Raw genomic sequence first — 19,436 nt, forward strand, 5'->3', positions numbered from 1 at the left:
CCACGACATGCCCCGCTCTCTTCCTGGGACTTTCCTTCTCGACATTATCGGGGGAAACTCTACCTCTTACCTCAGAACGCTGGTGCCTTTGGTGCTGGCCGGGGCGGCCTCCTCGATGGTGAAAACAACTCTGCTGTGTTCTGGCTCTAGGGCACGGCTGAGGTCTCCGCCTGCCACATGCCGGGAGGCGAGGGGCGGAAGCAACAGCGTCCCCGAGAAACGGCGCTTGACGGCGTTCCCTGGGAGAGCTCCGACGCTGGGCCCCAAGTCCAGCTGCTCTCGGGATCTCTGGGGGGGGGAGAAAAAAGAGGGGGGAGTCAGCAGGGGGCTCAGGCCATTGGGGAGGTGCCCTTTCCTTGCCCGGCTGCCAGGTTGCCCGTCTTTCTAAAATAAAGAGAACCCCCAGCTTCAGAGGCAGTCTACCTGTGAACACCAGCTGCAAAGGGACGAACCACAATGGAACGCTGTTGCTTGTGTGCCCTGCTATCAGAAACAGGAAGCCGAGTTGGAATGACACACTACAGCTCTGAATAAAAGGCCCAAGGGACTAAATAAAATGAAGATTCTAGTCCTCAACAAAGTGCTGGATTAAATAGGATCGTTGGAAGCTGTGGTGGTGCTGCAGAAACCTGCTAAGGGGTAGGAAACTACAAGGAGGAAGCGGCTGGAGGGAATGACTTCTGGGTCAGTGCATGTGGCTGCCTAGAAGAACATTTGCTTTTTTTTGCTGCTGCAACACTCAGTTGACTTATATTCAGCTTGTGGTCCACCAAGACCCCTAGATCCCTTTCACATGTCCTGCTAGTAAGCCATGTGTCCCCCATTCTATATTTGCACATCTGTTTCTTCCTGCCCCAAATTATACTTGACCTCACCCAGGAACAGCTGTGGGGCAGGATTCCTGCATTGCAGGGGGTTGGACTAGATGGCCTTCAAGGTCCCTTCCAACTCTACAGTTCTGTGATTCTGTGGTTTCAGTTGTCTCTATACTAATGCAGAGAGTATGGGGAACAAGCGAGAAGAATTTGAGCTCTTGATACATGTTGCGGCTACTCCCGAGTAAACACGCCCAAGTCCATTCTGTCTTTAACGGTTTTATTGTGCATAGTATTTACAGTGCGGAGATAGTGGAAAACATGACCTCCTAGTCACTCGCAGAATCCGGCAATGGCGCCCTTCTGTTCTGGGGCCAGCATAATAGCTTGGGCACCCCCAAAACGCCTCCCTCTAACCTTGCGTTTGGTCACGTGCCTCAATTCGGGCGCCGGAAGCGGCTGGGCTCCTTCTCCTCCTTGTTGGCTGGAGTGGTGCAGGGGCTCTGATACATCGCTGAGCCGTGCCTCCTCCACTCTGCTCCCATCCTCATTTCCTCCCCCTGACCCGCTGCTGCTGCTTGTGCTGGTCATAGAATCATAGAATCATAGAGTTGGAAGAGACCACAAGGGCCATCCAGTCCAACCCCCTGCCGAGCAGGAAGCACCATCAAAGCATTCTTGACATATGCTGTCAAGCCTTTGCTTAAAGACCTCCAAAGGAGACTCCACCACACTCCTTGGCAGCAAATTCCACTGCCGAACAGCTCTTACTGTCAGGATGTTCTTCCTAATGTTATATTTTGGAAATGGACATCCAAGTTTTTCCCCCTCCTTTCATTCCCCACCCGCCTAATGTTTAGGTGGAATCTTCTTTCTTGTAGTTTGAAACCATTGGTCAGGATGATGGGGGGGGGGAGGCTCCCTGTAGGGAAGTCCCCTGACAATACAGGATGACAAATACGACTTAACAGAGGTAACGGAAATCTAGTGGGATGAGACTGAAATGTAGAAATGGAGGAGAATAAACTATTCAAAAGGAATAGATCAAACAAGAAAGAAGTCGCATTATATGTAAAGGATGTCTACACTTGTGGATACGTCCACAACCTGGAGCCTGGAAGGCAGACTGAGAGTATATGGGTAAACATCCACACTGCGCATGGCTAAACTATTGAACCCCATCCCTCAGGAGGCAGGGGCAGCCGCTGAACAACCTGCCTTCAAAAGAGGATTGGACAAATTGAAGGAGGGGGGTTGAGTTATCGAGAGTTTTTCCCCTGATTCAGCAGGGGAAACACAGCCCAGAATAAGTAAGGAGGTAGTACAAGAATACTTGGCTAGTTTAGATGTATTCAAGTCTCCAGGGCCAGATGAACTACATCCAAGAGTATTAAAAGAACTGGCAGAGGTGATTTCAGAACCACTGGCAATAATCTTTGAAAATTCCTGGAGAACAGGCGAAGTTCCAGCAGACTGGAGGAGGGCAAATGTTGTCCCTATTTTCAAAAAGGGGGAAAGAGAGGATCCAAACAATTACCGCCCAGTCAGCCTGACATCAATACCAGGAAAGATTCTAGAGCAGATCATTATGCAAACAGTCTGTGAGCACCTAGAAAGAAACTCTGTGATCACTAAAAGTCAGCATGGGTTCCTGAAAAATAAGTCATGTCAGACTAATCTGATCTCATTTTTTGACAGAATTACAAGCCTGGTAGATGAAGGGAACGCTGTGGATGTAGCCTATCTTGATTTCAGCAAGGCCTTTGACAAGGTGCCCCATGATATTCTTGTAAAGAAGCTGGTAAAATGTGGGCTAGACAATGCTACCATTCAGTGGATTTGTAGCTGGCTTACTGACCGAACCCAAAGGGTGCTCATCAATGGCTCCTCCTCATCCTGGAGAGTAGTGACTAGTGGGGTGCCACAGGGTTCTGTCTTGGGCCCAGTCTTGTTCAACATCTTTATCAATGACTTGGATGATGGGCTTGAGGGAATCCTGAGCAAGTTTGCAGATGACACCAAATTGGGAGGGGTGGCTAACACCCCAGAGGACAGGATCACACTTCAGAATGACCTTAACAGATTAGACAACTGGGCCAAAGCAAACAAGATGAATTTTAACAAGGAGAAATGTAAAGTACTACACTTGGGCAAAAAAAATGAAAGGCACAAATACAGGATGGGAGACACCTGGCTTGAGAGCAGTACATGTGAAAAGGATCTAGGAGTTTTGGTTGACCACAAACTTGACATGAGTCAGCAGTGTGATGCAGCAGCTAAAAAAGCCAATGCAATTCTGGGCTGCATCAATAGGAGTATAGCATCTAGATCAAGGGAAGTAATAGTACCACTGTATTCTGCTCTGGTCAGACCTCACCTGGAGTATTGTGTCCAGTTCTGGGCACCACAGTTCAAGAAGGATACTGACAAGCTGGAACGTGTCCAGAAGAGGGCAACCAAAATGGTCAAAGGCCTGGAAACGATGCCTTATGAGGAACGGCTTAGGGAGCTGGGTATGTTTAGCCTGGAGAAGAGAAGGTTAAGGGGTGATATGATAACCATGTTCAAATATATAAAAGGATGTCATATAAAGGAGGGAGAAAGGTTGTTTTCTGCTGCTCCAGAGAAGCGGACACGGAGCAACGGATTCAAACTACAAGAAAGAAAATTCCACCTCAACATTAGGAAGAACTTCCTGACAGTAAGAGCTGTTCGGCAGTGGAATTTGCTGCCAAGGAGTGTGGTGGAGTCTCCTTCTTTGGAGGTCTTTAAGCAGAGGCTTGACAGCCATCTGTCAGGAATGCTTTGATGGTGTTTCCTGCTTGGCAGGGGGTTGGACTGGATGGCCCTTGTGGTCTCTTCCAACTCTATGATTCTATGATTCTATGATTCTATGAGAGCTCCTGGCCATGATGGTCGAAGGCACCAAGGCTCCTGAAAGGCAGTTGATGGAAGCCACAGGAGGGGAGAGCACTGCTCTTGTGCCCAGATCCTGCTTGCGGGTTTCCCCAGAGGGGCATCTGGTTGGCCACTGTGAGAACAGGATGCTGGGCTAGACTGACCATTGGCCTGGTCCACCTGAGGCCGGGACATTCGCAGGGAAACCAAACTGCTTGCCTACAAAGCTATTGTCCTGCCAACCTTACTATATGCTTGTGAAACATCGACCACTTGTAAACACCATCTCCAACTCCTCAAAAGATTCCATCAATGGTGTCTCCAAAAAATCACGTATCACTTGGAAAGACAGGCAGTGTACTGGAAGAAGCAAAGATCACCAGTGTCGAAGCAACAACAACTTCGTTGGATGGACCAGTCATGTTGTGCGGATGCCTGATGATCGTCTTCCAAAGCAACTACTCTATTCTGAACTTAGAAATGGGAAGCGTAATGCTGGTGGTCAACAAAAGAGGTTCAAAGACTCTCTCAAGGCAAATCTTTAAAACTGTAGTATAAACACCGACAAGTGGGAAACACTGGCCTGCGAGCGCTCCAGTTGGAGAGCAGCCTTTCCCAAAGGTGTCCTGGACTTTGAAGACACTCGAACTCAGGAAAAGAGGGAGAAACGCGCCGAGAGGAAGGCATGCTTGGCAAACCCTCACCAGGATCAGCTCCCACCCAGAAACCTATGTCCCCACTGTGGAAGGATGTGTGGATCCAGAATTGGCCTCCACAGTCATGTACGGACTCACTGCTAAGACTGTGTTCATGGGAGACAATATTACTCCGCTACAAGGGGTAGCCGAAGAAGAAGAAGAAGAAGGTGGTCCACCTGGATTCTTCGGATGTCCTTATGATTACCAGATCCCCATCACCCTGCCTCTTAGAGAGGGAGGGAGGGTAACGGTGGGTGGGTTGATTGAAGAGGCGCTGAGTTCGATCCATCTCCTAGCTCCATCTATGGACAGCATCCATTAACTGCAAGCGTTAGCCTCCAGCAAAGGCTTTAAAAATTCATCCCTTCGCCTCCATTATTATTGCTTCCATAGTGACATCGCTCCGAAGAAGAAGCGACGCGAGCCATTTTAGCAAAAGGAAAGGAAGGGGGAATGAAAGCAGATGCTTTGGCAGTGAGATCTGGTTCTTCCTCTGAAGACAAAGCAAGGTGTCAGTCCTCATGATGCCAAATAGAACAGGAAGGGAGGAAGGTGCTCAACAGTCTGTCTGGACAGCTCAGTTGGTTAGAGCAGGGGGAGGCAACCTAAGGCCTATGGGCCAGATGCGGCCCAATCGCCTTCTCAATCCGGCCTACAGACAGTCCAGGAATCGGCGTGTTTTTACATGAGTAGAATGTGTGCTTTTATTTAAAATGCATCTCTGGGTTATTTGTGGGGTATAGAAATTCGTTCATTTCCCCCAAAAAAATATAGTCCGGCCCACCATCGTCTGAGGGATGGTGGCCTGCCCCACAGCTGAAAAAGGTTGCTGACCCTGGGTTAGAGCATGCTGATAACTTGGGGCAGCTGCATATTCCTGTGTTGCAGAGGGTTGGACTAGATGACCCACAGGGTCCCTTTTCAACTTTACAGTTCTAAGATTCCATGATTCTATGATTCGGCTCCTCTGGCTTAGTGTGACAGCAGCAATCCAGGGTTTGGGGACTGGAGATACTGGAGATTGAACCCTGGGAGCTTCATCTACATGCAAAGCTCTGGACTTCCCCTTAAAAAAAAAACAAGCTCCTAGTCCTTGTGGTTCTGAGTGCTCATTTAAACAGGAAGCTGCCCTCTTCTTGGGGGAGTTTATCAGCCAAACCTAACAAATGCATATTCTTGCTAGTTAGCATGAGAATGGGGCTAAGACCACAGAAATGTATTGCTGATTGGCAGAGACTCAAACCGTAGAAATACAATTGGTAGAGAGGTCTCTGTGTGATGTCATTTCCCCTCCTCTCCTGGAATTGAAGGAGCATAGAGTACTTCCTGTTCTTTTCTCTCTTCCTTTGACCTGCATTGGGTGCAGACAGGCCTCTGCTGGCTTCTGCTCCAGGTACATACCTGAAACAGGTTATACTGTAAATATAAATATTTTGCCAGTGTGGTTTTTACTGCTGCCTTTGCTGTGAACTAATGCATCTTTATAAAGTAAGGAAATCTTATTCTTAAGCTTACTTTCCAGCCTGTTGCCTGATTCTTTGTTAAGCGTGGTAAGAAAATGTGCGAGGTAAGATTTTTCAGCTTTTAATTCTTCTGTCAACGATGGGATTTTGAAATTAGGCGCTGGGAGGGATAAATTGCAATTGATATATCCTCTCCTATCTATTAAAACCCAGCACACACCTCTCAGGGGGGAATGCCTCTCCTAAACACAGGCACTGTATTCCTCCAGTAATATCTGGAAGAATGCTGGTTTTCCCATTCCTCATCCAGGAGTACTTCTGTCACAACAACATGCTGGTGAGTTCAAAGTTGGAGCTAAATCATTATTCGCAAAAGCACAACCTTCACAGACTCGGCAGAGGTCTAATGAGCACAGCGGCTCATTCCTGGTGGTCTGAGGCCATGAAAACCAGCTGCCGAGAATGAAAGTCCCCTTCTCTCCAGCATTTCCCCCCAAGCAATCCGAGACTGAGCCTGGGGGCAGCCAACCTCTCCTCCGCTCTTTTCATGCCTCTCCTGGTTCTGGGAAACCAGTGGGGAGCAGAGCTTCTCGCAGCAGGAGGGGGAGACCCCTGTGACTTCATCTCTGCCTCTTGGCTTCCCTCTTGCCCTGCTTCCGCTTCTGCCTCTGATTCTGGACTGCTCTCTGCCACAGAATCTCCCCGCTCACCAAACCCTGTTCCCTCTTCAGCTTCCCACAACTCCTCTGCCCACTCTACTCCCTCTGACCGCTCATCGTCACCCCGTTCCCCAGGCTCTGAGCCTTCTTCCCTTGGGGGTTCCCCAGCTGGTGCCCCCACCACCACTCCTCTGCCTCCAACCACATAATAATAACAACTTTATATGCTGCTCATCTGACTAGTACCCCGGCCACTCTGGGTGGCTTCCAACAAATTAAAACAACAATTGGCTGGCTGAAAGGAACAACTCAAGGGCCTGACTGTCTGGCCCCCAGGCAATTCCAGGTCGTGCCCACAGCCTGCTCAGGTGGAAGTGGCCCAGGCAGCTGGGAGGTGCCAAGTTGGGGGGGGGGAGGCGGCAGGCCCTGGGGCGCCCCCACCCTCCACCCTGGGTTTGCCCTTGACACTTTGCTGGCAGGAACGGGAAAATCTCCCTCTGCAACTGGGAAAAGGCTCAGCTAAGGAACAATCACACAGATGGAGCACCTGCATTTCTGATTCCTTGCCAACAAGCTGCTCTCTCTCTCTCTCTCTCTCTCTCTCTCTCTCTCTCTCTCTCTCTCTCTCTCTCTGACGGTTGCCCTGGGGTGCCAATTAGTGCCGCAGGAGGGTTAATGGCCACTTACGGGCACGCACTGCCACTCTCTCTCTCACGGCTCGGCCGCCAATCATTTCCACCTGAGAGCACCTGCCAGACCTGGCCTCCAAGAAGGGAGCTGGAGGAAGCGGGATGTGGGTTCGAATCCCCCTCCCCAAAATCCAGGCACACGCTAAGAGATTTGGGCCAAGCATCAGCCCAGGGAACAGGAGACATTTTGTTTAACTGCTGCATCTTTATTTTAGCTGCTTGTTCCCCTCTTTTCAAGCTTGCTTTCCCAAGCAGCTTGGCTGTTTTGCAGAACCGTAGGACTGGAAGGGACCCCCAGGGGCCATCTAGTCCAACCCCCCCCCACACACACACAATGCAGGAGAGTCCCTGAGAGGTGGCCATCTGACCTCTGCTTGAAAACTTCCAGTGAAGGAGAGCGTCCACACCCTTGAGGGAGTGTGTCCCACTGTCAGACTGTTATTATAATTATTACAATATATTGATTAAGGCCTGCACAGTCTCTAGGCCAGTGAAGCACAATGGGGGAGGGGGAGACCAGTTATACTGTATAAAGTAAAATTAAAGGCAAATCCCAAACAGGAGAACATTTAAAAGCAGCAGAGAGAACAGAAATCAATCAGGATGTCTTTATAAAAAAAGAGCTTTGCAAAGCCTGCCTAATAATAATACAGTAATAATAATTTATTTTTATACCCCGCCCATCTGGCTGGGTTTCCCCAGCCACTCTGGGTGGCTTCCAACAGAATATTTAAAAGCAGAAGAAAACCTCAAACATTAAAAACTTCCCCAAACAGGGCTGCCTTCAGATGTCTTCTAAAAGTCAGGTAGTTGTTTATTTCTTTGACATCTGATGGGGGGGGGTGTTCCACAGGGCGGGAGCCACCACCGAGGAGGCCCTCTGCCTGGTTCCCTGTAACCTTGCTTCTCCCAGGGAGGGAACCGCCAGAAGGCCCTCAGGAGATGGACCCCGGTGTCCGGGGTGGAGACGCTCCTTCAGGTCTCCTGGGCTGAGGCCGCTCAGGGCTTTCAAGGTCAGCACCAAGCCTTTGAATTATGTATTCCAAAAAAGCACATTTGGACCCAGAGGTGGGCCTCATCGCAGAATCTGTGAGCCAAGGACCTGCCAGCCCTGGTGGGCACCGCAGCTGGCATGCTAAGAGGCCAAGAAAAGCCCCGAAGGAGGGGAAATTGCTGCTCGTCTTCTTAACCGATCCTCCGCCGCTAACTGACAAGGAGCCCAGGAAGCGTGACCCGTTGCCAAGGAACCCGGAGAGAAGGGGCACCCATTGCCTAGCACCCAGAGGGCAAGCCAGGGCCTGCCTGCCGTCACCAAAGGAAGACTCCACTCAGGATTTGCAGAGCCTTTTCTTCTCCCCAAGATTTAGGTTTAGGGTCAGAGTTTCCCTTTTCCTGGGGGGACGAGCCCCACCTGCCCCTCACTTCCCTCACGGCACATGCAGAAATCACCTTCTTGACCACTGGACACAGACACACACACCCCGGCCATCTCCTGCTTGGACGACTGCAGTGGTGTCCAAACTTTTTTCAAGGAGGGCCAGATTTGATGAAGTGAAGGGCCGTGGGTGGTTGACCTTCTTTTTAGGATTTTACTCCAGGAAATAAGCTGCCACAGGGCTGGATTAGGCCCCCGAAATGGACTCTGGACATGCCTGGACTACTGCCATGTGCTCTCTGTAGGGCTCTTGGAAGGTGACCCGGAAACTGCAACTAATCCAGAATGCGGCAGCCAGACTGGGGACTGGGAACAGCCACCGAGACCACATCACACCGGTCCTGAAAGACCTACATTGGCTTCCAGGACGTTTCCGAGCCCTAAAAGGCCCAGTAGACCTGAAGAAGCGTTTCCACCCCGGACACTGGGGTCCATCTCCAGGTTCTCTCCCAGGGGCGTAGCCAGGATCGAAACTAGGGGGGGGGGAGGCAGAGTCGTTCAGGGGTGGGGCCACAAAGTGGGAACGTGGGCCAGCTGGCCTGACGACATCGTGGCGGCGGCCACCTTGTGCTTCTGGGGCTGGCAGCGTCGGCGGCTACCCTGCTTGGCTGGAGAGGACGGGAGGGTCGGGCAGGCGAGAGGGGGTGGCAGGGCGGGCGAGGGCGAGGCAAGGCACGGCCGCAGTCACGATGGCTCCGAGGCATTGCTGCATATCAGCATAATATTTCAACCATGTCATGGGTTCAAGCCCCACCTTGGGAAAAAATTCCTGCATTGCAGGGGTTGGACTAGATGACCCTTGTGGTCCCTTCCGACTACAATTCCATGATTCTATTGATATATTACCATAGCATATGCATCATTCTGCTTTCTTGAATTGTCCTAGGCATAGCAGCCAACTCCTAGAGGCCCAGGTGCCCCCCCCCAATTAATGGTAAATACCGTATTTGAAAGAGTCATCCCCCCAAGTTGATGGGCTTTCTATGTGGGGCTTATCTGCGCCCCCCCCCCCCGTATTTTATTAAGGATGGAAGAGGGAGGGAAGGAAGGAAGAAATAGAGAGAGGCATAACTCATATTTGTGGGTGCCTCTGGGTGACGCTGTGATGCTGAAACTCTGCAGCAAGAGGAAGATACCGGTACGCCTGTACAAGAGCCTTGTAAGCAGCTTTCTCTCTGTTTGATTTACAGCAGGCACGTCCAACAGGTAGATTGTGATCTACCAGTAGATCACTGGATTTCTGTGGTAGATCACTGCTAGATCACTGGCACCCCTAAAAAAAGCTCACCCAAAATTTTCCTCCTCCCTAAAAAAAGCTGAACTATGACCTGAAGCCCTAAACAAAAATGGGCCTCCCTCCCTCCTAAAAGAAGCTCAACAAGTTTAACCTAAACCCCCCAAAACAGGTCTTCCCTTCCTTTAAAAAACTCAACAGCTTTGACCTGAACCCCCCAAAAGGGGGTAGATCACTCCCAGTTTTTAACTCTATGAGTAGATCAGAGTCTCTTGGGAGGTGGCCACCCCTGATTTACAGTAGTATACAGACTGCAAGAAGATCAAACCTATCCATTCTGAAGGAAATCAGCCCTGAGTGCTCACTGGAAGGACAGATCCCAAAGCGGAGGCTCCAATACTTTGGTCACCTCATGAGAAGAGAAGACTCCCTGGAAAAGACCCTGATGTGAGGAAAGATTGAGGGCACTAGGAGAAGGGGACGACAGAGGACGAGATGGTTGAAGAGTGTTCTCGAACCCACCAACATGAGTCTGACCAAACTGCGGGAGGCAGTGGAAGACAGGAGTGCCTGGCGTGCTCTGGTCCAGGGGGGTCACGAAGAGTCGGACACGACTAAATGACTAAACAACAACAACAGATGCAGGAGGAGGGGCAGACTGGAACACCACTGCTTTTTATAAACATCACTGTGTCTATCAAAGCTACAGCCCCCTTTTCTTATTCACTTCCTTTTAGCCTTGCAGAGCCACCTTAGTCAAATTGAATCCTCTGCACCCTCATTAAATCGTCAATAGAACTCTTAATGCAATCCCTGAATGCTCATTAACAACTCCCACTGAAGAACAATAGGGTGAAGTGGTGAGCTATCAACTCTTGCCTGAAGGGGTATTCTGCTCCATTGTCTTAACTGCTTAAGTACCGGTAGCCACTTTGCTTTATTTATTTGATGTGTTTTTGTTACAGCTGTGCCCCCCCCCCCAGCAAGCGGAGACCGAGCTGCTCTCGCTAAAGCAAAGCCCTTTCCACTTCAGTTTTTGGAGGGGAAAAGTGCTGGTTATGGTCTGTAAAATACATTAATGTTTTGCTTCTAGGGGGGGCAGCTGCCCCCCTGCCTACGCCCATGTTCCCTCCTGAGAAGTTAGGTTATAGGGAACCAGGCAGAGGGCCTTGTCTTCTGTCTTCACATGAAGGTAAACCCCTAACTCCCCAAGGGTCTGAGGCCCCTCAGCTCCCCTCTCCTGGTTCAGCCGGCCAATCAAAGCTGTTCCTGGGATTGGGGCCACTCTCGCCTGGTGGAAAGATGTGTGCGAGGGTTTTTGAAGCCTGGAGACCCTTCCCCTCTGGCTGCCGCAGCTGCTAAATTCAATCCAGCCGCTTCTCCTACCGGGAATCCTTCCAACAGGACTGGAAGCAGAGCCATAATTCCTGCCCTTTGTTATAAGAATTTAAGGTCTCTGATATCAAAATTTGGTGTTCATAAATTTACAAGGCAAACACATATGTAAATATCTAAACCCCATGTCTGAAACAGGACAGGAAGACTCAGGAAGACAGTCCTGAAACCATTTTGACTCTTCTTCCAATCTGACCAAATGTTTCTCAGCAGTGTGATGCAGCAGCTCAAAAAGCCAATGCAATTCTGGGCTGCATCAATAGGAGTATAGCATCTAGATCAAGGGAAGTCATAGTACCACTGTATTCTGCTCTGGTCAGACCTCACCTGGAGTCCTGTGTCCAGTTCTGGGCACCACAGTTCAAGAAGGATACTGACAAGCTGGAAGGTGTCCAGAGGAGGGCAACCCAAATGGTCAAAGGCCTGGAAACGATGCCTTATGAGGAACAGCTTAGGGAGCTGGGTATGTTTAGCCTGGAGAAGAGAAGGTTAAGGGGGGATATGATAGCCATGTTCAAATATATGAAAGGATGACATATAGAGGAGGGAGAAAGGTTGTTTTCTGCTGCTCCAGAGAAGCGGACACGGAGCAATGGATTCAAGCTACAAGAAAGAAGATTCCACCTCAACATTAGGAAGAACTTCCTGACAGTAAGAGCTGTTCGGCAGTGGAATTTGCTGCCAAGGAGTGTGGTGGAGTCTCCTTCTTTGGAGGTCTTTAAGCAGAGGCTTGACAGGCATATGTCAAGAATGCTTTGATGGTGTTTCCTGCTTGGCAGGGGGTTGGACTGGATGGCCCTTGTGGTCTCTTCCAACTCTAGGATTCTATGATTCTCTGCAAGGAGGGAGGGCATGAAAAAAGCTCCCCATTGTCTCTTTGCTCACAAATCCTGCCTTCAGGGCACATTTAAGATATGAATAGGGTGAACCTGTGACCTGGACTCAGGAATTAAGTATTTATCATCACAAATGAATGGCCAGGCTCTCCAGGTAAACCCATTAATAGCCAGGTAAACCCATCAACAGGGGATGGGGTGGCGCTGTGGGTTAAACCTGGCACAGAGCCTTTGCAATCAGAAGGGGTGAGCTCCTGTTGCTCGGTCCCAGCTCCTGCCAACCTAGCAGTTTGAACGCATGTCAAAGTGCAAGTAGTTAAATAGGAACCGCTACAGCGGGAAGGTAAACGGCGTTTCCATGCGCTGCTCTGGTTCGCCAGAAGCGGCTTAGTCCTGCTGGCCACATGGCCTGGAAGCTGTAAACAGGCTCCCTCGGCCAATAATGCGAGATGAGCGCCACGACCCCAGAGTCGGTCACGACTGGACCTAATGGTCAGGGGTCCTTTACCTTTAAATCCATCAACAGCTTTCCTGGCAGACAGGATTCTGTTGTAGATGCCCCTTCTGTGATGTACATTTGATGTATTGGGTGGTGGTCTTGGGCTGCAGGGTGGCAATTTTAAAAGTCCATATACAGAGTATGCGACCGTGCGCACCAATGTTCTGGGTTCCTCCTCCCTCCTGTGTGGGGTGAGCGGGGACCCTGTTGCAACAGTTTAATAAAGATCAGGCTTACTAGCTGCTTGGCTTCTCAATATTCTCTGTTATTTTCTCCTACCGATAGGGAAGCCATTTAAGGACTCTAGACGGGCTCTCGGGGAAAGGGCAGATTTTGTTTACAACACCGTCTTGCAGAGAGAAGGGCAGAGCATTGAAGGTGCTTTGGGATTTGAGCAAGATTGGAAGGGTGGGTGAAGGGTCCAGAACAGGGGTCCCCAAACTTATCTCGCCGAGGGCCGGTGCCTCCAGTGCTGATCGTGCTGCGGGCCGGAGCGCGCAGGAGTGCGCGCCCATACGCATGCACACACGTGATTTCCAGCGCACTTCCGGGTCACCAGAACACTGTGTACATGCACTTCCTCCTGCCTGGAAGCACGCCAGAAATGACGCTTGCGCATGCGCACAAGCTATTTCTGACGCTCCGGGGACCTGGAAGTGGGCAGCTGCAGCGTGCCATTAAGAGCGGGCGGCAGCAGCGGGCAGGGGGGTTGCCGGGGGCCGCATAAAAGAGCCTCGCGGGCCGCAACCGGCCCCCGGGCCTTAGTTTGGGGAAGCCTAGTCCAGAACTTCGGGTGGACTTATTAACTACAACCTCACCCCAAATATTGGCCGCCGGCCTCCTGGCTGGGCTCTCTCCAACCTGCACCCACAGACACCTTGATCCCCAGCGCATTATTTTTCCTTACCTCCATACTCAGAAAAGACACCGTTGTCCGGCTTCGACGCATCATTGCAAAACCTTGGAGTGGACTGGCAGCTGTTCCCTCTTCCTGCAAAGAGGGAGAAAGAAAAGGAGAAAAGCTATCTCTAGGCTTGTTCCATTCCACTCCAGAAAGCTTGCAACTTAAGTTTTCAATTGGAGCTGGGTTACAAGCACTGACCGCTGAATTTGTTTTCAATAATAATAATGATAATAATAGGGCAAGCAAGTTTACTATGTGCTTTTGAAAGCCTTTCCTATGTACACATCATCAGCACAGCTGTCACTAACAAACATTAACATACAGTGGTACCTCGGTTTAAGTACACAATTGGTTCCGGACGTCTGTACTTAACCTGAAGCGAACTTTCCCATTGAAAGTAATGGAAAGTGGATTAATCCGTTCCAGACGGGTCCACAGAGTACTTAAACTGAAAGTACTCAAACCGAAGCGTACTTAAACCGAGGTATGACTGTACTCGGTTTATTTTATTATTCATTTCATTTCGATACCACTTTATATTTTTAAGAAAAACCTCAAAGCGGTTGGCGGAATATTAAAACATCAATAAAACAATCTGGAGAAAGTCAAATATAGAGTATGCGGTCAAAGCAGCATAATTAACAGAAAACAAAAATATTATCTTAAAGATTTCAAAAGAAAATATTACAAATTAGGACAGCTACAGAATACGTATTTAACACAGACAAAGTTAACAAAAAATAAGAATCTTAAACATTTCAAAAACAAACACCATTGCTAAGTGAAGTCAAATTAAAAATGCACCTTTAAAACAGCACAATTAACAATAAAATAAAATATTATAATTATAATAAGCACACAAATATGGGGCAAAAGAACCCGATAGTTAGGGTTGAGGGTTTGCCAAATGCACATGGTTGCCCTTGTGCTTCTGCTTATTGCGGTTGCCAGCTTACTAAAGCCACGCTAAAAGATTCAATATGCATTTTAATCATGACAAAAGGTCCTTTAATAAAAAAAACAACCTAATAATAATAATAATAATAATAATAATAATAATAATAATAAATTACCCTTCACCCTAAGTTCCTAGGCAACTTTTAAACAATTTAATTGCAACAATTAAAACGCAATAGTTCAAAGCAACTTAACATTCACAGAAATAAGTCCAGTAGCATCCCGCTCTCTATTGGGAAAGAGCTGGTCTCTGTAGTTTGCCAAAGCCCCAGCAAATCAGAAATTTGTGTCTAAGCTTTGGACACTCGGGGCTGCAAGTGCACACCAGATATTTAAGCACATTGGAAGCACACCACACCCCAAAGAATCTTGGGGACTGTGGTTTTTGCTAAGGCTCCTGGGAACTGTAGTGCTGGTAAGCTACAGTTCCCAGAATTCTTTGCAGGGCATGTGTGAATGAATGAATGAATATTTATTTGCGTCAGCCATCGACCATAGCAATAAAACAACAAAGGATACAAAGAATAGAAATACAAAGTTAAATATGTAAAATACATTTTAGGGTTTTGAATCAATGGTCAAATAGTGGATCTTCCTCTGATTGCCCCAGAATGGGCAATAAAAGAGGGGGCAATAATCTCATTCCTCAAGCCTTTATAAAGAGTGCAGGCCAGATTCTTTCTTTCTTTCTTTCTTTCTTTCTTTCTTTCTTTCTTTCTTTCTTTCTTTCTTTCTTTCTAGTGCAAGCCAGAAGGGCATTTGCTCACCGGTTTGGTCTGGCCATCTCCAGAGGGACAGAAGCGTTTTTCCTGTGGATTCTGTTGGAATCGTCCCTCAAGTCCAGCCGAGGGCAAGACATTTAATCTTCCGAGAGTAGAAGTGTGTCTATATTTTAGAATTGCTCAGTTATGCAGATAGGGTGCCGGAGAGTCGAAATGGGAAGGTGGAAAATAGTCATGCCACGGGCAAAATTTCCTGATTGTGGCCAAGTTGTTCTGACGCTCGATATCATTTATGCGCTGACAAATTAGACTGTTTGCTTTACTGAAACCCAAAGTGAGTAGATGCCAGGCTGATAAACCACAAGAGTGAAGTTTTTGATAGACAATTTTAGACCAGGCGCTCTTGTGAACTTGCAGCACGAGGGATATTAGACCCGGGGGGAGGGGTGGGGGGGTTGAGTTTAGGCAAAGCCAAGAGTTAAGTGTCCTACGCCAGATCCATAATTCTACCGAGGGAAGATTAGCCTCTAGGCGCAATGATGCGCTTGGGACCCAGGATGGGAAAGAGAGAATTTGCCTTAAGAACATATAATAATAATAATAATAATAATAATAATAATAATAATAATAATAATAATAATAAATATATTATTTATACCCCGCCCATCTGGGTATAAATTTGATTGGACAGCTTCCGTAAATCCAAGGGGAACCCCTGTCCAAATCTGAGCCCCATATACAGTAATAATAAACTGTGCTAGACGTTTAGCTTGGAACACTTCCAGGACTGATGGTATGTAATGTTTACCACCTTTTGTGTGCTTTAAATATCTGGTGCCCAGAGCTGAACCCCCCCCCCTCTCTCTTAACCCATTTGGGCATTTCTTGGACTTACAGTTAGGAGGCCTCTCTTGCTCCTTTTGCTTCTCGAACCCGAACCCCTCACCTTGCGGGGAACTCACAGCCAGCCCTTCCCCGCAATGCCTCTCCCTCCTTCGGCAGGTCGAGAGGATTGAAATGGAACAAAAGACCCAAGCAGAGCCTCAGTCCCTTTTTCTGAAATGGGGAGGAGCACCCATGGCATGCAGGCGCCTTGGAGCACCCACCCCCTGCCCCCCACTCCTCCCCAGGGAGTCCTGGCAAACGTCCCAGCCTGGCAGGAGAAGCAGCGAAAGGACCGGACTGGTTCAACTGGAAGAACCGAAAAGTGGAGGACTCTGGGGTTTGTGCGACTGCCATCCTCATCATCAACATCATTGTAGGATAGGATTGCAGAGTTGGGCGGGTCCCCCAAGGGGCATCTAGTCCAACCCCCCACCCCGGCAAGGCAGGAATCTTTTTGCCCCATGTGAGGCTGTGACCCACAACCCAGAGGTCAAAAGCCTCATGCTCTACCCACTGAGCCATCCAGCCACTGCTCTTGGCCCCCCTAAGCCTTTTCCAGAAAAAGGGAGCCCAAAGTCTCTGGCCTCCTCACCCCCCCCCCTGCCAAGTGCGTTCCAAGACGCATTTTTTAAAAATGAAGGAAATAAATGATTAATTTGACACATTGGGAAATTAACCCAGAGTCTTGTGACTCTGGTTACAAATTTGCCAAGTCTTGGCGGGCAGAGGGGGCAGGCTTGGCTTCCCTGGGTTTAACACCCCACGAGGGATCCAACATGTGACAGTATTTCTTATTCCTTTTGGATTTTTAGAGACCAGGTTTTCCGCCACGGCACTCTGCGCATGCTGCAAGGCGATGGAGGGGCTCCACCGGTTGTTTTAATTCTGTAAACCACTCTGTGGTCCTCAAGCGAAGGGCGATGCATCGATTTAATAAGCAATAATAATGCTAATAATCGCAGCTAGCAGCCATCAATAGCCCTCCCTGAATTTGCCCAAAGCCATCCCTGCCTCCTGCAGCAGGGAGTTCCACAGTTTAACTATGTTATTTTTGTTTTGATTTTCTGTATTTGGTATTTTATGTGAACTGCCCGGAGACCTTCTGGTATCGGGCGGTATAGAAAAGAAAGAAAGAAAGAAAGAAAGAAAGAAAGAAAGAAAGAAAGAAAGAAAGAAAGAAAAAGAAAGAAAGAAAGAAAGGAAGGAAGGAAGGAAGGAAGGAAGGAAGGAAGGAAGGAAGGAAGGAAGGAAGGAAGAAAGAAAGAAAGATGGCCTTCCTTTTCTCTGCTAACCCGCTGGGCAGATTCTCTGATGATGGGCAACCCTCTCCGGTTTCGAAAGCAGCCTTCGAAAGCGGGTCGGCAGCTGGGCAAAACCAGCCTCCTCTTCACAGGAACACCCAAAACACGTCCTTTGGCCTGGTGCCATTTATCTTGTCCATGTTTATTTATTTTTTGTTCCCGGGGTTTAGAAGGCACCAAAAACTTGTATTTCTGCCTCTGCAAGGCTGGTGGAAAGACACTGTCAGCCACAGGCTGGGGAAACCCAGAGAGATGGGTGGGATAAAATTGTTGTTGTTGTTGTTGTTGTTTTCTTTTAAAAATGTTTAGGAGTACTCTCATTTTGACTCAAGTAAACCACCATTTTATAGTTCAAATCGGGGGGGGGGGGAATACAGTAAATGTACAAAAGTACAAAGGTACCCCCAGAAAAAAGCACTTATTATTATTATTATTATGATTATTATTCTGCCAGTTGGAGACCTGCGGGCTGAGCAATTAGGGTGACTAATTAACTCCCAGGCCCCGTTACTCATTAGCCCAACTCTGCGTTTCCAGTGGAGAAAGAAAGTCCCCCCCCCCCGGATGGTTTTCTCGATGTTGACAGGACAGGAAAGAAACTTGGATAACCTTGTAACACCCTCTTAATAATAATATTAATCTTGAGAAGGCATTTCGGACAGGCATTCTGTATATGCTACCATTTGGTATTCACAACACCCCTGCATTTCCCCACCTCAATATTACCCACTGTTTTCTTCCATGATCCCAATTGCTGATCTTTATAAATGAAATGGATGATGGAACTGAGGTGATGCCCATCCAATTTGCAGATGACACCAAACTGAGAGGGGTAGCCTATGCCGCAGAAGACAGAATCAGAATTCAAATCTCCAGGGCCTGAGGTGCTGCACCCAAGGGTGCTAAAGGAGTTTGCGAATGTAATCTCAGAGCCTTTGTCTATGATCCTGGAGAATTCTTTGAGGACAGGTGAGGTCCCTACAGACTGAAGGTGGGCAAATGTGGTTCCCATCTTCAGAAAGGGGAAAAAAGACCCAGATAACTACCGACCGGTGAGCTTGACATCGCTACCAGGAAAGGTCCCAGAACAGATCATTCAACCGTCTGTCTGTGAGCACCTAGAAAAGGATGCCATGATTACTAAGACCCAACATGGGTTTCTCAAAAATAAGTCATGTCAGACAAACCTTATTTCTTTTTTTGATGGAATTACAAGCCTAGTGGATCAGGGGAATGCTGTGAATATAGTGTCTTTTGATATCAGTAAAGTTTTTGACGGAGTCCCCCCTGATATTCTTGTGAGAAGGCTGGTGAAATGTGGGTTGAATGATGTAACTCTTAGGTGGATTTGTAGCTGGTTGACCGACTGAACCCAAGGAGTACACATTCATGGTTCCTCATCATCCTGGATAAAAGTAACAAGTGGGTGCTGTAGGGTTCTGTCCTGGGCCTGTTGTTCAACATCTTTATAAAGGACTTGGATGAAAGAATTGGGATGCTCAGCCAATCTGCAGATGACACCAAACTGGGAGGGGTAGCCAACGCTGCAGAAGACAGAATCAGAATTCAAAGTGACCTCAACAGATTGGAGAACTGGACCCAAACCAAATGAATTTCCCTAGGGACAAAGGTCAGGTTCTGCACTTCGGCAGGAAGAACCAGATGCACAAATATAGGATGGGAGGCCCCTGGCTCACTAGCAGTACATGTGAAAAGGATCTAGGGGGGTCTTGGTGGGCCACAAGCTTAACACAAGTCAACAGTGTGATGCAGCAGCAAAAAAAGCGAATGCTATTCTAGGCTGCATCCACAGAAGTCTAGTGTCCAGACCAAGGGAAGTCGTAGTCCCACTCTCTTCCGCCCTGGTCAGGCCACACCTGGAATCCTGTGTCCAGTTCTGGGAATCACAATTTAAGAAGGATGTTGACAAGCTGGAAGGTGGGCAGAGGAGGGTGAAAAGGGCTGGATTTATACTCATTAAAAATTTACAGGAACACACGGATCAAGCTCTAGCTTAGGGCCCCACTCTCTGGGAGCCCCCCAAAA

At 48.4% G+C, this 19,436-nt stretch overlaps 1 protein-coding gene across 2 annotated transcripts in view; it reads right to left on the bottom strand.

Annotated features, from left to right (window-relative positions):
- LOC118087071 (3',5'-cyclic-AMP phosphodiesterase 4C) overlaps nucleotides 1-16,232 on the bottom strand; it is an 84,127-nt gene extending 67,895 nt beyond the window's left edge. For both annotated transcript variants that reach the window (XM_088671285.1, XM_035119374.3), the window contains exons 1-3: nucleotides 16,100-16,232; nucleotides 13,529-13,612; nucleotides 71-288 (exon numbers count right to left, since the gene is read on the bottom strand). In XM_088671285.1, coding sequence (XP_088527411.1) covers nucleotides 71-288; nucleotides 13,529-13,573 — 263 coding nt within the window. In that variant the 5' untranslated portion in view covers nucleotides 13,574-13,612; nucleotides 16,100-16,232. The remainder of the gene's footprint in view (nucleotides 1-70; nucleotides 289-13,528; nucleotides 13,613-16,099) is intronic.
- Nucleotides 16,233-19,436: the final 3,204 nt, after the last annotated feature.

This window comes from Zootoca vivipara, chromosome 6 (genome assembly GCF_965207765.1).
Source record: "Zootoca vivipara chromosome 6, rZooViv2.hap1.1, whole genome shotgun sequence".
NCBI lineage: Eukaryota > Metazoa > Chordata > Lepidosauria > Squamata > Lacertidae > Zootoca > Zootoca vivipara.